Source organism: Anoplolepis gracilipes, chromosome 7, assembly GCF_047496725.1.
Source record: "Anoplolepis gracilipes chromosome 7, ASM4749672v1, whole genome shotgun sequence".
NCBI classification, from domain to species: Eukaryota; Metazoa; Arthropoda; class Insecta; order Hymenoptera; family Formicidae; genus Anoplolepis; species Anoplolepis gracilipes.
The window spans coordinates 10,563,084-10,579,342 of NC_132976.1; the positions used below are offsets into that span (position 1 = coordinate 10,563,084).

At 27.8% G+C, this 16,259-nt stretch overlaps 2 protein-coding genes and 1 long non-coding RNA gene across 4 annotated transcripts in view; 2 read left to right on the forward strand and 1 right to left on the reverse strand.

Annotated features, from left to right (window-relative positions):
* Nucleotides 1–1,097: 1,097 nt before the first annotated feature.
* Nucleotides 1,098–3,926, reverse strand: LOC140667785 (uncharacterized). Its single transcript, XR_012047073.1, has 4 exons — nucleotides 3,634–3,926; nucleotides 2,785–3,519; nucleotides 1,508–2,524; nucleotides 1,098–1,384 (listed from the first exon to the last, which is right to left on the reverse strand). It is a non-coding gene; the product is annotated as an uncharacterized lncRNA (long non-coding RNA).
* On the forward strand, nucleotides 1,561–12,789 carry Start1 (Steroidogenic acute regulatory protein-like). Its single transcript, XM_072896033.1, has 10 exons — nucleotides 1,561–1,803; nucleotides 2,217–2,297; nucleotides 2,418–2,495; nucleotides 2,701–2,754; nucleotides 2,832–2,964; nucleotides 3,220–3,437; nucleotides 9,127–9,291; nucleotides 9,416–9,520; nucleotides 9,588–9,763; nucleotides 9,853–12,789. Exons 1-10 carry the CDS (start codon nucleotides 1,561–1,563, stop codon nucleotides 10,058–10,060), a joined length of 1,461 nt encoding a protein of 486 aa, XP_072752134.1. The 3' UTR covers nucleotides 10,061–12,789.
* A 3,011-nt stretch (nucleotides 12,790–15,800) lies between these two features.
* The window catches only part of Dgk (diacyl glycerol kinase 1), an 85,248-nt gene continuing 84,789 nt past the window's right edge, over nucleotides 15,801–16,259 (forward strand). For both annotated transcript variants that reach the window (XM_072896838.1, XM_072896840.1), the window contains exon 1: nucleotides 15,801–16,142. The gene's annotated coding sequence lies outside the window, so the exon portion shown is untranslated. The remainder of the gene's footprint in view (nucleotides 16,143–16,259) is intronic.

A 16,259-nucleotide genomic window follows, 5' to 3' on the forward strand; every position in this document is an offset into this window, starting at 1 on the left:
TATGTACACACACATACATGCACATATATATAAGACTAATGACAATTTATCTTTTATGTAGTAGGATGATAATTCACTTAGTTCTTAGTTATCCCATTATTTTATGTGTGTGTAATAACTAAATATTTAAATTTTCCATATGAAATAGTTATATTTTGAGATTAAGAAAACTTAAAAATCAATCAAACAAAAGGATAAAGATTTTATAGAAAATTTATAGATCCGACATGCAAAGATTAAAGATTTATGAAAGACATATTTTAACAAATAATCCAGATTTACAGATTCAATGTATAAAAGAAAGAAACATAATTTTTTAACACATAATAATTATAAATTTTTAACATTATAATTTAAATTCTAATTAGATTAAATTTTAAGCAAATTTATATGTAATGTTTAATTACTGTTAAATTGCATTTTAATAAGCAAATATTTATTTCAAATGTAAGAAGACTCATTCAGTAGAAAATTAAACATTACAACTATCATATAATACAGTAGAAGTATACCTCTATCGCAACTAATGTGTATATAACATTATCTGTATGAATTTGATATAAAATATAAAATTCTGAATTGAGAGGATAGATCTATTTGATGTGTGCAGATATAAATATTTATATAAACAGTAATACCAAAAATTTTTTAATATATTTGTTTATTATTTGGCAATAAGAATAATGAATTTGTTCAAAATGGATAAAAGATAAGATTGTCGTTCAAGCTCATAAGGAAAAATGTGCATATTTTTTTTATAAAAGAAAAGATATCCTTTACTTATTATATTTTTATACTTGCACATGTATAAAAAATTGTAACAGACTTTTTATTGTAATTTCTTGTGATAATGTAAATTTTATTTATATTTTCATGTCATAAATATTCAACATACAATTTTTCTATTGTTCATTTATCTGGAAATTATAATAGTTAATAATTGCAACGAATTTATAACGAGAATAAGAAATATTGTTTTTTTTTTCAGAATATTTCTTTGATATTTCTTCCAGTATTTTATATATATAAGAAAAAAACGTTGTTTGATACATTTGAGAAGATTACATTCATATAAAAAAAGTTTCTTATAACAAAACAACGGATTTCTAATACTGTTTCTTGCACAAGAAAATACATCTTATATCATCATTTATTCATGCACGCAATCCTATAAATGTATGCTCTACACGTAGCATTTATAAAAACGCGAAAAAAAATTTATTCATTAGATGTCGGTGAAATACATGCTACACAATCTAGTATATCCACATCTTCAGCATATTTTTACAGAACTTGCTCGTCTTCTTAGAGAACATGGTAGTTGCGCTATTATTTTTAAGTTTCTTTTAGCGACGCATTTTCTGCATTTGAAATGAAATAGATTCTGGAAGAGAAAACAGTAAAGATGCAAAATATAAAACGAAAGCAATTAAAAAGAAGAAACATATTATTATTGCGACCAATACATATATTAATATTAATACATATAAATCATTTTATTTTTTACCCTAAAGGTCGACGTTACGACGACGACGACGATATCAAAGGTGTATCAGAGGGATGGCGGAAGATGAGAGACAAATTAGGATGGCCGCTGAGGCCATACTAAGCGGTTCCATCAACTCCCAAAGAAGTTCAGTTACCCAGCATAGTATGACACGGACGCCGGATATCGTCTTCAGCGAAGATCTGATCGCAGGAGCGCGACACAACGACAGAATGTCCAACGTCAGACGTTTCTTCTGCCTCTTCGTCACCTTCGATCTTCTTCTTACATTTCTCATGTGGCTTATTTGCACAATGGTATGTTGTAACTCGATCGTATTCAAAACATTATTCATGTTTAATCATTATAGATTGAAATATTGATTTTGCCAGAATGTAACATTTTGGTATAATGTATGTGACTTGCTTGCTATCACTTATTAAGTAGAGATTTCTTTTTTAACTCAACATTTTTATTTTAACATCTGGAAATAATATTCTCTTTTTATTCTCGCGCATTTTACGTCTTTATTTATGCAATCTTTTATAAAAAGTTTCTAGTTTTATTTTTCATTTGTCTTTTAGTTAATCTTTCTCTTTCTATTACAATTTTATGCATCGTCAAACTTTTCTGTTTTCTTTAATTACTGAATATTTAATTAAATAAATTATTTAAAGACTGTTCTTAAGAGATTTTAATAAAATTTACAATCATTCTGTTATATTTACAGATTGCAGGCGAAAGTTTAAATACAGCTTTTGTAAATCAGGTGATACACTATCATATAAAGACATCTTTGTTCGACATTGTGGTAAGTAATATATTCTGTCGTCAATGAATTTAATTAACTGGATGACGATAGTGACATTCAGTTCATCATAATTTTTCATTATTTATTGGGAGCAGAGATTTACGGATTTCATCTTCTCAGATGGCAGCAATTTGCAGGTTCACCGTCTTGTTGCTCTTTTATGCGCTACTGCATCTCAATCACTGGATCATTGTAGCTGTAAGTATATTTATTTCAATCAAACTTTCCTGCAAAAAAAAAATTTAATGACTTAAACAGTAAAAATAAAAGAAATTTGACTTAAATAACAAAAATAAAATTTAAAAATCAGAATATCTTCCCAACCATTCTCATATTCTTTATCTAATATTGTTTTTAATAGATTTGTGATGTGAGCAATAATTTGGGATTTTGTTTTTTACAGATATCAACTGCCACAACATGTGCCTTTTTAATTGCAAAAGTTTTTCTTTTTGATGTAAATATTCCTGAAATATCTATGTATTACCTTTATTATCAACTTTCTCAACTTAATTCATATATCATATTTTTCAGTGGACGTCAGCTAATCAACCAGTATTCCAAGTTCTACTAATCTTAACATCTTTTGTGTTATCCTGGGCAGAGGCTTGGTTCTTTGATTTTCGTGTGATACCTCAGGAAACTCAAGCAAGAAATTGGATTCGAAGTAAGCTTCTCTTAACGATTTAATTTTTCTATTTATTTTTTAATCTAAATTTTAATCAATAAATAATAAAATATAAAGAGTAACAATTTAGTGAAGTTGAAAATTTATTTATGAACTAATATTTTATTAAAAAATCAGCCAATACATAGCACAATGAAGTAAAAAGTCGAGAGAGAAATTATTACAATTTAATCATAATTTCGCACATTAATTTAAAAGCATAAAAAGATTTCAGCAAATTCCTGTAATTTACAGATTTTTCGGATACAGAAAGAACTCCTCTATTACAAAATGTCATTACGGAATCACAGCAATGCGCAGCAAACGTCGATCACATGAGCACGTTTTTCACACCTGTGGATTCCCCAAGTCATTCTGATGATGAAGATATTTCCAAAAGACAAGGAGACTCGAGAAGGCTGTCAAAATCCAGCGAGTTATCTATGTTTCTAGCGAAACTTACACCCGATAAGGTTGGTGAAATTACATTTTCTTTATATTTATTGATCATTGATTTGAAACATAAATCAATAACAAAACGACATCGGTGAATGTCTATATAAGGATATAGAATCAGAGAAGATATGTATGAAAATGATGAATAAATACTTTGATTTAGTATAAAATTTTTCATAAAGGCGCATAAATTTAGAGTGTGATGCTACTTACGTTATGCTTTAATTGATTATCACTTTAAATTATCACTCTAAGAGAGTGATACTACGAATGTAAAATACGTGTATAATTCATGCATATCGATCATGCATATCTATATAATAAGGAGATAAAAAATGACGATAACAGAGCCACACGTGTCAAATAACATAAGATAACATCATTAACTTGAATTTAAAAGTATCCCCGTGTATGCTGCTCGATATCTAATGAGGAGATAAGGAGATAACAGAACATGTGTTAAATAATCCAAAATTGAACAATTAAATTTTTCAGTTAAAATAAAGTTCTCTTTAAATTGATAAGGAGGAAACAAAAGGCGTACAAAACTAAGCAATTTTTACATTAAACTCTAATTTAATATTTTAATTTGAACAAATAATCTCTTGTAAATAAAATCATGAAATGTAAAAAAAATGAAAATTTTTTGTGGTGATGTACAATTAATGGATATTTAGTGGTGGACGTTTCGGCTCGACTTTTCGAGCCATCTTCAGCATATGTTGTATAGATATAATATATATAACGCAAGATTACAATAAAAGTCAAATACAGAGTCAAATTAACAGTCAAGAATTAAAAACTTTTTTGAGGTCCATCGCAATAATAAATTCTTAGTATTCATTATTCTCTTAAATGTTTCTTTTGCCACTTCTCCCACCAAGTTTTTTTTCTGCTCTCTTATTTTTTAAGAGATTATGGATTATCTCTTATTTTTTAAAAGATTATTATGGATATAGAAAAATAGACTTAACATTGACTGATTATATTTTTATACATATAATAAGATGGTTAATACTCGGCATATCTTTCTAGAATTTAGAGCGCTAAATAAATACGGTTGAAGAATAAATTTATTCTTCTACCGTCACATCGTCAAGATGACCATCCGGATTACATCACATTCTCTTGTTACGCTGATTAAGAAAATCTTCATATTTTATCATCAATACTGCAATATAATAATGAAAAAATACCATACGTAACATTCCTCCCAACTAAATAATTAGTAAGGAACATTTGAGAGAATAACGATACTAAGAACCTATTATTACGATAGACCTCAAAAAAGTTTTTACTCCTAGACTGTTAATTTGACTCTGTATTTAACTTTTATTGTAATCTTGTGTTGTTTATACTGTGTCTATATAACATGCGCTGAAGATGGCTCGAAAAATCAAGCCGAAACGTCCGCCACTAAATACTCATTAATTGTACATCATCACGAAAAATTTTCATTTTTTGTACATCTCATGGTTTTGTTTATAACAAGAGATATTATTTGTTCAAATTAAAATATTAAATTACAGTTTAATGTAAAAATTGCTTAGCTCTTTACGCCTTTTGTTTCTTCTGTAGCAATTAAATTTTTGTCTAAACTAGAACTACAAAATTTTGTATTTATATTTTGAATATATATATATATATATATATATAGCTCTTATTCGTCAAGTTGACTTGTTTGTAAATTTTAGGAGCGTTATATATATATATATATATATATATATATATATATATATATATATATAACGCTCCTAAAATTTACAAACAAGTCAACTTGACGAATAAGAGCTATACGCAGATGTTAATGCGTAAATTTTTTTAGAAATTAATTCCTTCCGCGAAAATTGAAATGTGCACGGAACACATATTCTACTTGGTGTATTTTACCAAGAAATGGATTCTTATTTTTGAAAATTCTATATCTCCTCTTTACCGTCCTAAAGAGATGGTAGATAGGTGAGAAAAATACCTTTTTTGTGTTTATGTTTGTGTTGATATTTATTACATAAAATTCAAGTAAATTTAGTTAGCGCTCTAAATTCTAGAAACATATGCCGAGTATTAACGTTATTATATGTATAAAAATATAATCAATCAATATCGTCTATTTTTCTATATATTAATCTATTGTCCATAATAATCTCTTAAAAAGTAAGAAATAGCAAAAAAAAATTTGGTAGGAGAAGTCGCAAAAAAACGTTATCAGTGGTTGATTGACTTATTACTGGCTCGTTCTTGCATATTTTGTCATTTATGTGTTGAACTTTAAGCTGTAAACGACTTCTCTTAATTGTGCGTTATATTATGTTTTTAATTTTTAATATATTCAACATACATATCATCATGAGCACGATCATACGTCCTTTCTTTCTCGGTGATGTGTTGAAGTATTTACCCAAGTCAAAGAATAACTGGAACATAAAAGAAAATTGGATAAAATCAACAGCAGACGATAAAGTATAAATTTTTCTGTTTATATCAATATTATTACTACATATTTTACGAAAAATCTAATCTATTAATCTTATAAATAAATTTAATAATAGAAAAAGTAGCAAAGTAGAAAGTGTTCCGATAAAGGTGGGCAATTCCTCGTGGGCATGTAAAGCAGGTAAAAATAATCTCATAAGTTTCTATACAATTTTTTTCTATAATGCATTTCTACTGAGATATTTATCTCTAAAGTTTAAATTTGAGAATTATTTTTCTTAAGGGGGCACCCACAGTTGCGAGTCGGAAAATAAGTTTTTTTTGGGGGGGGGATTTTTTCTGTCGAAACTATTGTGTCACTTATTGTCAAACTTCTACGGTATCAAACAACATTAAAACTATATTTCAGAATTTTCTCGTGGAAAAATGTCCCATAGTGTTCAAGTAACTAGCAATCTCTGAAAGGCACTTCTAAAAAAAAGTTCGTTTGCGGTGACCACTCCAGCTCTGAATAGGGTTATTTGAAATGAACAAACCAAAGAAATTTTGTTAGTATATTAGTTTATCTAGTGTTTAATCAAAGCTTTTTTAAATATTCAAAAAACTCTATTTTATAGACACTGATAGAACGATTTTTTTGGGGGGTCAAAAAAATAATCGTTCGAATTTTGACTTTGAATCTCCGTCATTTTGTGAAAAATATGAATTTTCCAAAAAGCTTCGATTAAGCACTAGATAAACTAATATACTAACTAAATTTCTTTGGTTTGTTCATATCAGATAACCCTACTCGGAACTGGAGTGGTCCTCGCAAACAAACTTTATTTTAGAAGTACCTCTCGGAGATTGCTCGTCACTTGGACACTATGGAACATTCTCCTACGAAAAAATTCTGAAATATAGTTTTAATGTTGTTTGATACCATGTAGAAGTTTTAGAATATGTGACACAATAGTTTCGACAGAAAAAATTCCCCAAAAGAAAACTTTTTTTCGATCCGCAGCTTCGAATGCCCCCTTAAATAACTTACTTTGTAGATCTTAATAATGTATAAGAACTTTTTTTATTATTAAATAAAGATCTTTAAAATAGTGTGATCGATTTTTTTGACATTATTTCGGAGAGCCAGAATCGGATTACCTGGTAAGTCTTTTAACTTATCAAACTTTAAAACCGGTAGACTTTTTTATTTTTAAATTATATTTTTAGATTCTTCACGCAATGAAACAAGAATACCTTTTTCTTAGAGAAAGATGTGAAGAATTTACAAGCATAATTTAAAAATAAAAAGCCTACCGGCTTTACAGTTTTGTAAGTTATAAGACTTACAGGTGATCCGATTCTAGCTCTCCAAAATGATGTCAAAAAATCTATCACACTATTTTAAAGATCTTCATTTAATAAAAAAAGTTCTTATATATTATTAAAATCTACAAAGTAATATAAAAATTATTTAAGAAAAATTATTCTTAAATTTAAACTTTAGAAATAAATATCTCGGTAAAAATGCATTATAGAAAAAAATTTTATAGGAACTTATGGGATTATTTTCAGAGTTGGGAAAGTTACTTTATAAAAGTAACTCGTTATCATTACCGTTACTAATTTTAAAAAGTAACTCGTTACTATTACTGTTACTCAAAAAGTGAGGAATTGTTACAATTTTCGTTACTTTTTTTTTATACAATACAAACTTTATTTAAAAATTTTTTAATACGAGATCAAATTTTTACACTAAACACTAAAAATTTTTGAACATTATTTTACATTAAAGTAATCAAAATGTTATAATTTTTTGATAGTGATATCGCTATTGATATAAAGTGTGTAATAATTTTGATAATAATAAATTATTTTAAATAAGAAAAACTTTTGAAAAAAAGTGTAAACAAGCTTTCTTAAACACGTTTAGATTCTGTAAATGTAAATGAAATAATTTTCTTATTGCTAATTTACTTTCAATAGATTTGTAAATATTTAAAATCGTTTTCTTCGCGTCTTTTCAATTTTTTTTATTTTAAAATTCTAACACGATATGATAATTTACATAACATCGAATTCTTGATTAAACATTGAATTATCTGTTTACTTAAAGTTAGTTTTTTTACAAAGTGAAAAAATACTAGAAAGTAACATATACATATACTATAGATACGTGTGCACATATGCGTGAAATAAAACTTAAAGATTGATAAGAGAAGTGAAACGTAGTATCACATAGAAACTGTTGGCATCTCTTTCTAATATCTTCCTATTTTGTAAAAAACATTTAAGTAAACAGATAATTCAATGATTAGTCAAGAATTCGATGTTATGAAAATTATCGTATCGTGCTAGAATTTTAAAGTAAAAAAAATTGAAGAGACGCGAAAAAAATGATTTTAACCATATTTACAAATTACTTTAAGGTAAAATAATGTTCAAAAATTTTTAGTGTTTAGTGTAAAAATTTGATCTCGTATTAAAAAAATTTTATGTAAAGTTTGTATTATATAAAAAGTAACAGAAATTGTAACGATTCGTTACTTTTTGAGTAACTGTAACGGTAACGACGTTACAAGTAAGGCGTTACTTCCCAACTCTGATTATTTCTACCTGCTCTACATGCTCACAAGAGATTGCTAAGCTTTAACAGGACACCCTGTATAATTGTGGAAAAAGATTATTTGAACGCAACAAATTTTAATTAATCGGATATATAGCGAAATTCTACTTATTTTAGTCTAATTGCATATATATGCATTAATTATATCGCATGTAAAAGATTGAAGGTATGCATGCATAATTAAGAAGAATAAAATTATATAGAGATATTGCAATACTTTACTGACTTGCAAGTATATTACACAATATTTCTTATTATTAGCTATATACATCTTTATATGCATCATACAAATTGTTGTCATTAATTTTACAGATAATTTGAATATGATTTACAACTCTCTAAGATTAAATTGCAAATTCTAAAAGTAAATATTTTTGTCATTTTAATGTGTTTGAAATATTAAAATATTATGTTATTATACTATTGTATAAATTATTAATAAAAAAGATTACAGCAAATCGGATTATTTATCATTAATACAATAACAAATTGGAAAATTAATTTTATTCAATATTTTTTTATAATTATTGCATTGGTGCTATATTTCTGAAATTTTAATATAGACACGAATATTTTTCCATTCCAATATTTTAATATATTAAAAAAAAAGAATTTTAAATATTTTTAAATGCGACATTAATTAGAAATCAATATTTCTTTTTTTTTAGGTCGAAGAATATAAAACAAGGGCATCTAAAACATTGCGAAACTGTCACAGTTTATTAACATCAGAAGAATGGAAAATCGAAACTATAACAACTGATGGCGACGAAGTGTCCTATATGCAGCTGCCACCAGAATGGAAATTAGATGGAAAGGTCATGAGAATCACTGTAAGTATATAAATAAGTAAATTAAAATAAATAAATGATTAAATTATAAAAGACAATTTTTTTCATGCGCGTGCAATAAATTTTTTTATTTTATGAAATTATGAGAGCTATTTAATTATTTCAGGGCATTGTCAACGCACCTGCTAGTATATTAATAGACTTACTGTTTGATGGTTTCGAGGAATTTCCTTTATGGAATAAACTTGTGACAGAATCGATAAAATTACAGGTAATTTTTTACATTCTCTTTCTGTTGTAATATTTTATTGATATTAATAACAATTATTCATTCTAAGACTATCGATGAAAACACGGATATCGTTTATCAAGCAACAAGTTCTTATGGTGGTGGACTTATCACAGCGCGAGATTTCGTAACCTTGAGGCATCGTAAGAAATGCGGCGATTATTATATTAACAGTGGTATATCTGTCCCTACGGCATTAGTTCAGATACGTCCAAACATGACCAGGTGAGAGAGACTTGAAAGAAAGAAATTATATGTTCTTATGTATAAAAAGAATAAGAGAGTTAAAATTGTTATTTTAAATATTTTTTAAGGGGCGAAAACGGTATAAGTTGTTTCGCAACAGAAGAATTGTCCGGTGAAGATGCCATTACTAAATGCCGTTTCACTTGGATTTTAAATACAAATCTTAAAGGCTGGATACCACAAACAGTTGTAGATAGGGCCATGTCCACTAGTCTAATTGACTTCATCACATATTTAAGAAAACATTTGGACGATATGCAGAAACCGTTAGTCTAGTATAATGTCGCTCATAAAAAAGTTAAATAGAATTACCTACCTATTTACATACTTATCCAATTTATCCATTCACTTCTTTGATATGTTACGTATGATCTATATATCTTTTATTTAATATGCATTGACGCACATAAGAGCAATATTGAAATTTTTACTGGTATGTATATTAGGATGATAGATCTCTTAGAAAATATGTCTTAACACTTAGAAAGATGATGTTTTCTTAAACGGAACTTTTTTAAAAATGTTTGAAATTTAACTAATGTGCAAAAGATTTAAGATATAATGCAAAATGTCTATAAGAAAAATCTATTTATTGTGGACAGAAATTTAAAGTCAGATATATGCGACAGTGATTAATTTAGCAATTTATATATACTCGAGTATGTTCCAATTATATTGGCATGTAAATTATTTTGTGATAATTTAGTTTTGTAGAAAGTTTATCAATAATTATGACACATAAATGTCTACATCATATATATATATAGCATTTACATTACAATTTCAAATTCTTCTATATTACAATTTATCTAATTATAAAAAGAAAGGAACTATATACAATATTTTTGTCACAAAATTAATTGTGTAATCTCGTACAAGGAAGAAACGTACTATTTTATTCTAATCATTGTTTTTTTATAAAGCATATAGTGTAGTAACAGTAATAGTTAAAAGAATTAAGAAATATTATGTGTTTTTTGTATAAGTGCCTATGAATGTTCGGTTAAGTGCATGTTTTGATGTGCGATGTATATAGTGTATTGGAAATGTGACATATATGTTTAATATAATCTATCACGTGTCTATAGTGTATCGCGAGACAACAAAGCCGTGATATAAAAAATACCATAGAAATATTAAAATAACATTTTATTACATTTTTTTTATTTTATAGGTTTATTTAAAAAATTTTCTCTCTTTAATCATGAGAGCCATAAGCCTAAATATATTAATATTGTATATATAATGTGCATTTGAATGAAGCATACAAAAAATGAAAGCTTCTGAAAATATTTTACTTTTTAAAGAAAAGTTGTAATAGATTATTATTAATAATTATGCATTCGATCAATTTTATATTCCAATTAATGAATAAAGAACAAAGTTATCATATACATTGCGTCCCGAGTTTCGAGAGAGAGTGCGCTTTATTATTTAAATTTATGAAAAATATCCATGCGTTTATTATTGATAAGTTTTCTTTGTTTAATTAGCATTAAATACACATGTGTTGTGACCGTCAATGTAGATTTCCGCAATGTCTCATATGCAGTTATTGCGATTGTGCAATTTTGTGAGAGATGATATATTTATTTTGAAATAAAACTAAAAATTTATCAGTACACAATTCGAAGAATTGCCTGCACATTGCTAAATTTTTAGTTTTATCTCAAAAAAAAATATATATATATACATATATTTCTATTATCATATATATATATATATATATATATAATAAAATAGCAAAACTGTAGTGATATATAGAGAAAAGAATAATGCAACGATAAGCCAGTCCTTTTTATTTCTAAAAAAAAAATAAACTTTTATAATTGAGAAAATAAATCTAAAAAAACTGGCCTATTTTGTTATGCAATTTAATTCACAAAATTAATAGTAAGTTAAAAAGAAATTATGTGATCTGCTGAGAAATATTTTAAAATTATCATTAATCAAAAGATGAAGTTTCATTATCAAATCGTTGTACATACAAATATATTAATTGTTAAAATATCTCTTATAAATGAGATGAATAGTACTGTAATATTTTTAACTTTTAAATACATAAATAAACTTTTAACTTGTAAACCATTCAATGTATAATAGTGTTATTCTCCATTTTATGTGACATGTTTTTGGGATAAATGTCTATATAATCATATAGTGTCTCTTCGTTTTCAGATTTTCCTGCATTATAATTGAGATTGTTAAAGGACAACTTTGAATAACATATGCATATGTATCATAATATAATAAATGCAATGACGAAGCATATGTATGCAGAAAAATTGTATAAATACTCTACTTTGTTTTATACATATATTCATAATATTATACACATCGACATAACAATTTCTCTAGTATCATCGTTTTTTATGTGTCCTTTGTCGTTTGTGAAGTACACTTTTGCATTTTCGCTCTGGAGATGTTTACTGTGAATCGATACTGTGTTGTATAAATGAACGAAATATGTTAAAACAGAGTAAGAAAAGAGGATAGAATAGTCGAAGATGATTTTATAAATACGGTTTGGATTCGGATGTAAAGATATATTGTAGAGCAATAAATGCGAAGAAAGAGCATATGTGTTCTTTTTCCTGAACATGTTGAATCTCTCCAATTCTATATATGTGTAATATCCGAATTTTAATCTTTATTTTCTATCTATTTATAATCGCGTAAAGTTCAACCTTTCTCATGATGTATAAGTTATTAAACAGCTTCCTTAATCGCTGATTGCTAAACTTCCAAGTAAAGAGTATACAGTATATGAGAATGGAAATATGAAGATTAATGATAAAATGGATAGAAACGATAGTAAATGTATGTATCTACTTTATTATATCAATTAACACGAATATATAGCGATGATATTGCTTCGTAATAATGTTACGGAACATTGTAATTAAGTTTGCTACATATTTCATATTTTGCATATCTATCATTAGAATGTCAAAAAAAATTTTGATTGAGTACTTAAATAAATCAATAATACAGCACATGCAAAATTACAATTAATATGATATATTAATTTGTTAAGATGACGTAAATTTTGATGGATATTTTAACGATTAAAATTCATTCTTTTATCAAATTTAAGAAAAAGTGTGTTATTAATTTATAAAGTGGAAATAGAATTTTCAAGAACTGTTGAGTATCTCTCATTTAACTGTATAGAATATAATTTAAATTATGTGTATGTGTATGTATATATATATATATATATATATATATATATATATATATATATATATATATATTAAATGATGTAGATCTGAGATTTGTCACTTTAGTCACCAAAGTACTTGTCAATAGATAATGTCTGATTTATTCACACTTTTGAATTTCTCGATAACAAACGTTAAAGTTCACATAATTCCAAACTCAATATGGTTTGTTTCATAAATGCATTAGCATTACTTAAAACTTAGTTAAAATTTACATTACTCTAATTCATATTAATATTAGAGTAATGCAAGTTTTAACCACATTTGATCAAGCATTAAAGTTTGGCATTCCGTCTAATCCTACATCTAATCTTTCATTCGTGACGTTTCTGCGCAATCAAAAGCAATCACGATACACGTGGAATCTCATTCATTATCTTTGTACACGTGTACTGATATTTATCACGGAGTAAAATTACGATAGCTTATCTGAGATTTTGATAAATGTATTCGCACCTGGAAAAGAAATAAAAGAAAATATGACGTAAGAAGATTATTATAAGGATTTCCTTCATTCGTTGAAACCGAATAATTTAATTTATGAACGTAACGAATGATGGGAAAAATCTTCAGATGTGATGAAAAATAACTAAAAGATTGCGATTGTGCTTTTGTTATAAATAACGATTGGATACAGATATTCTTTAATATTTCAGTGTGAAATATTGGAGAGATGAAAACCTTTTATGAATAATAGATAAAAGTGTGTGTTACAAAAAAAAAAACTCTTCATTTCAATAATTTTACAACGATCGGAAATGTAATACATTATGTAATAATTTGTTGTGTATATCTAGAAAATTTATATATCAATCACTCGATTAATTAATTTGCAAAATTAGCGTTATATGTAGAACGCGGAGATCTATTGACCGAGTGACATCGATAGACGCCAATTCACGGTACTGTTGTAACACAGATTGTTACATGTATTCCAATTATTGCGAGTGCGACATGTATGCAAACCATAGGCACATATTGCGAACTATATATACATATCTGTGGATGCATGGTCAGCATGGTAAATTGTTACAGTCAAACGTCATCTGCAATTCGTCGCACATATTTTGTTCGATATGGAGTCAGTGTGAAGTGGCGTTTGTACAATCTATATTTGACCAGTTTGCCATTCGCACTCAACTATAACGCAATACTTTTATCGTTTGATGACTTAACACAGAAAGATATCTAAATGTATTAAAATTTAAGGGGAGGGAAAATAGTATTTCTTTACATAATATTGACTAATGTGAGAAAGAGAAAGAAGGGAAAGATACTCTTCACATTTATTTTAAATATCATACGCGATCTTATATGATAACTATATTTTGCAACGTTAATAATTTTATACATACATATTATAATTTTTATAACGAGGATACAGTATAAATTTTTTATAGCAAACTTATTATTTTTTTAAAATTAATTATTCAGCTTTAATTTGCTTCTACTTTTATTAATAGTCGGAAAATTGATGTCTTGTTAAGAAAGATAGCGACAAAATTTTATATAAGAAAAACACTTGTTTATCGACTATATAATCAACAACTCAGCGGCAAAAGCATTAACGCTTTTTGAAACACTGCTCTATAAAATTCTTTTCACATTATAGTGTAATTTTTTATAAATAAGTAATTTTATAATATAAATTCGCTCTTTCTGCCGCTTAGTAATCGGCAAGTAATTTTATCATAATAAAAATATATGAGAAACAAATATGACAAAAGATATATTTATATGGCATAGAGAAGAAACTTTTCGACACAAGAGAATAAGAATTTAAAGAAACATGAAAGTGTAACTGAACATGTGGTAAAAATTTAATATATTTTAGATGTTGATTACATAAACAATAAAAAAATAGCGCACATATTAAAATATAAACATAATTCTTTTGATAAACATAAAAAAACTAGCTCTTTGCTTAACTTTTATAATTATACGATTTGTATTTTGTTTTTAAGGCACGTAGAAAAAACGAAAGGCTAAATTATCTGCATTAATAGCTATAATACTACGTCGTTATAAATGTTTTCATGCATATACAAAATGGAAAGAGAATGAGATGAGGGGCAAAAACTTGTAATATAAAAAGATATTGCGGTAAATACCACTGAACACAGATATAAATTATGACTAAAAATTGACTAGTATCTTTTTAATAAAAACTGAGAGTTTTTCTCGCCTTTCAACGATATATACGACTAACCATTCGACCCTTAAAATGTCCCGTTTTTTTAACTATAAAAAGATTTTTAATTATTATTTAACATTAACAGACATTCACAAATTCCTAAATTAAAGTGTCAAGTGTTCGAATTTTATTATTACCACATTACATTGAAATTCGACTATTCATATGTACAACCATGTCTTATATATTATTAATATATATAATATTAACGATATATTATCATCAATATATATTATCAATGACCAATATAATACTAAATAGTTTTACATTATATATACATATATATGTATTATTTCTACCCATCTATATTTTATATCACTGAAACCATATGTCAGGAAAGATATCAATTACTAATTCAAATTTAATAAGCGCAAACTATAAACGCGTGGGCTCTGAAACTTTTCGCATTTTGCGATCTGCGAGAGAAATCGTATAAAAAAAAAAAAGAGGCCGCTTCTACGCCCGGCCAGTTTCGCGCGTAGCAGGCAGGTCAGTGCGTGAGATGAGGGTGATCTTTGCGCGGGCGGACGGTCGGCCGCAGGGGCAGCATCCGTGTGGAGCAGGTGGCGCTGACGCAGGGGCCGGAGATCGCGGCGGGCGGGCCGAGCCAGTCGGTTCCGCGCTTCACGCGTGTGCGCATCTTGTACAGCGTTTTTGTCGCGCCGTCGCGTCTGGCGATTTCGAGAATAATCTCCCCCCCCTCCCCGCCCCTCGCCGGAGGGAGAAAGAGAGAGAGAGAGAGATTCGTACGAGTACCTCGCGCGCTGTGCGACACCGGTCTGCGATTTATTAATAAGCAGTTGAAATTTCAGCGCGCGATTGAGATAAATTTGCGCGTCTTTTTTTTTTTTTTTTCGACGAAGCGCCGGCTGAAGACGATGCGAACGGCGAGGATGTGAGGAGAGCGACGCACCTGGAGCGGTACGATGGCGCGGAAATGGTAAATATACACTGCCGTTTATCCCTCTCCTTTCAATGGCCGTTGTTTTTACGCGTCCTTCACTGTTTTACTCTATCACTCATTTCCCGCGAGACTTTTCGTGACACGCGTCCGTCG

Bases quoted from the DNA above. Each gene is read 5' to 3' on its own strand.
- Start1 (XM_072896033.1), top strand. From the start codon at position 1,561: ATGGCGGAAGATGAGAGACAAATTAGGATGGCCGCTGAGGCCATACTA. The intron at 2,496-2,700 runs GTAAGTATATTT...TGTTTTTTACAG, and splicing joins ATCACTGGATCATTGTAGCT to ATATCAACTGCCACAACATG. The intron at 9,521-9,587 runs GTAATTTTTTAC...ATTCATTCTAAG, and splicing joins CAGAATCGATAAAATTACAG to ACTATCGATGAAAACACGGA.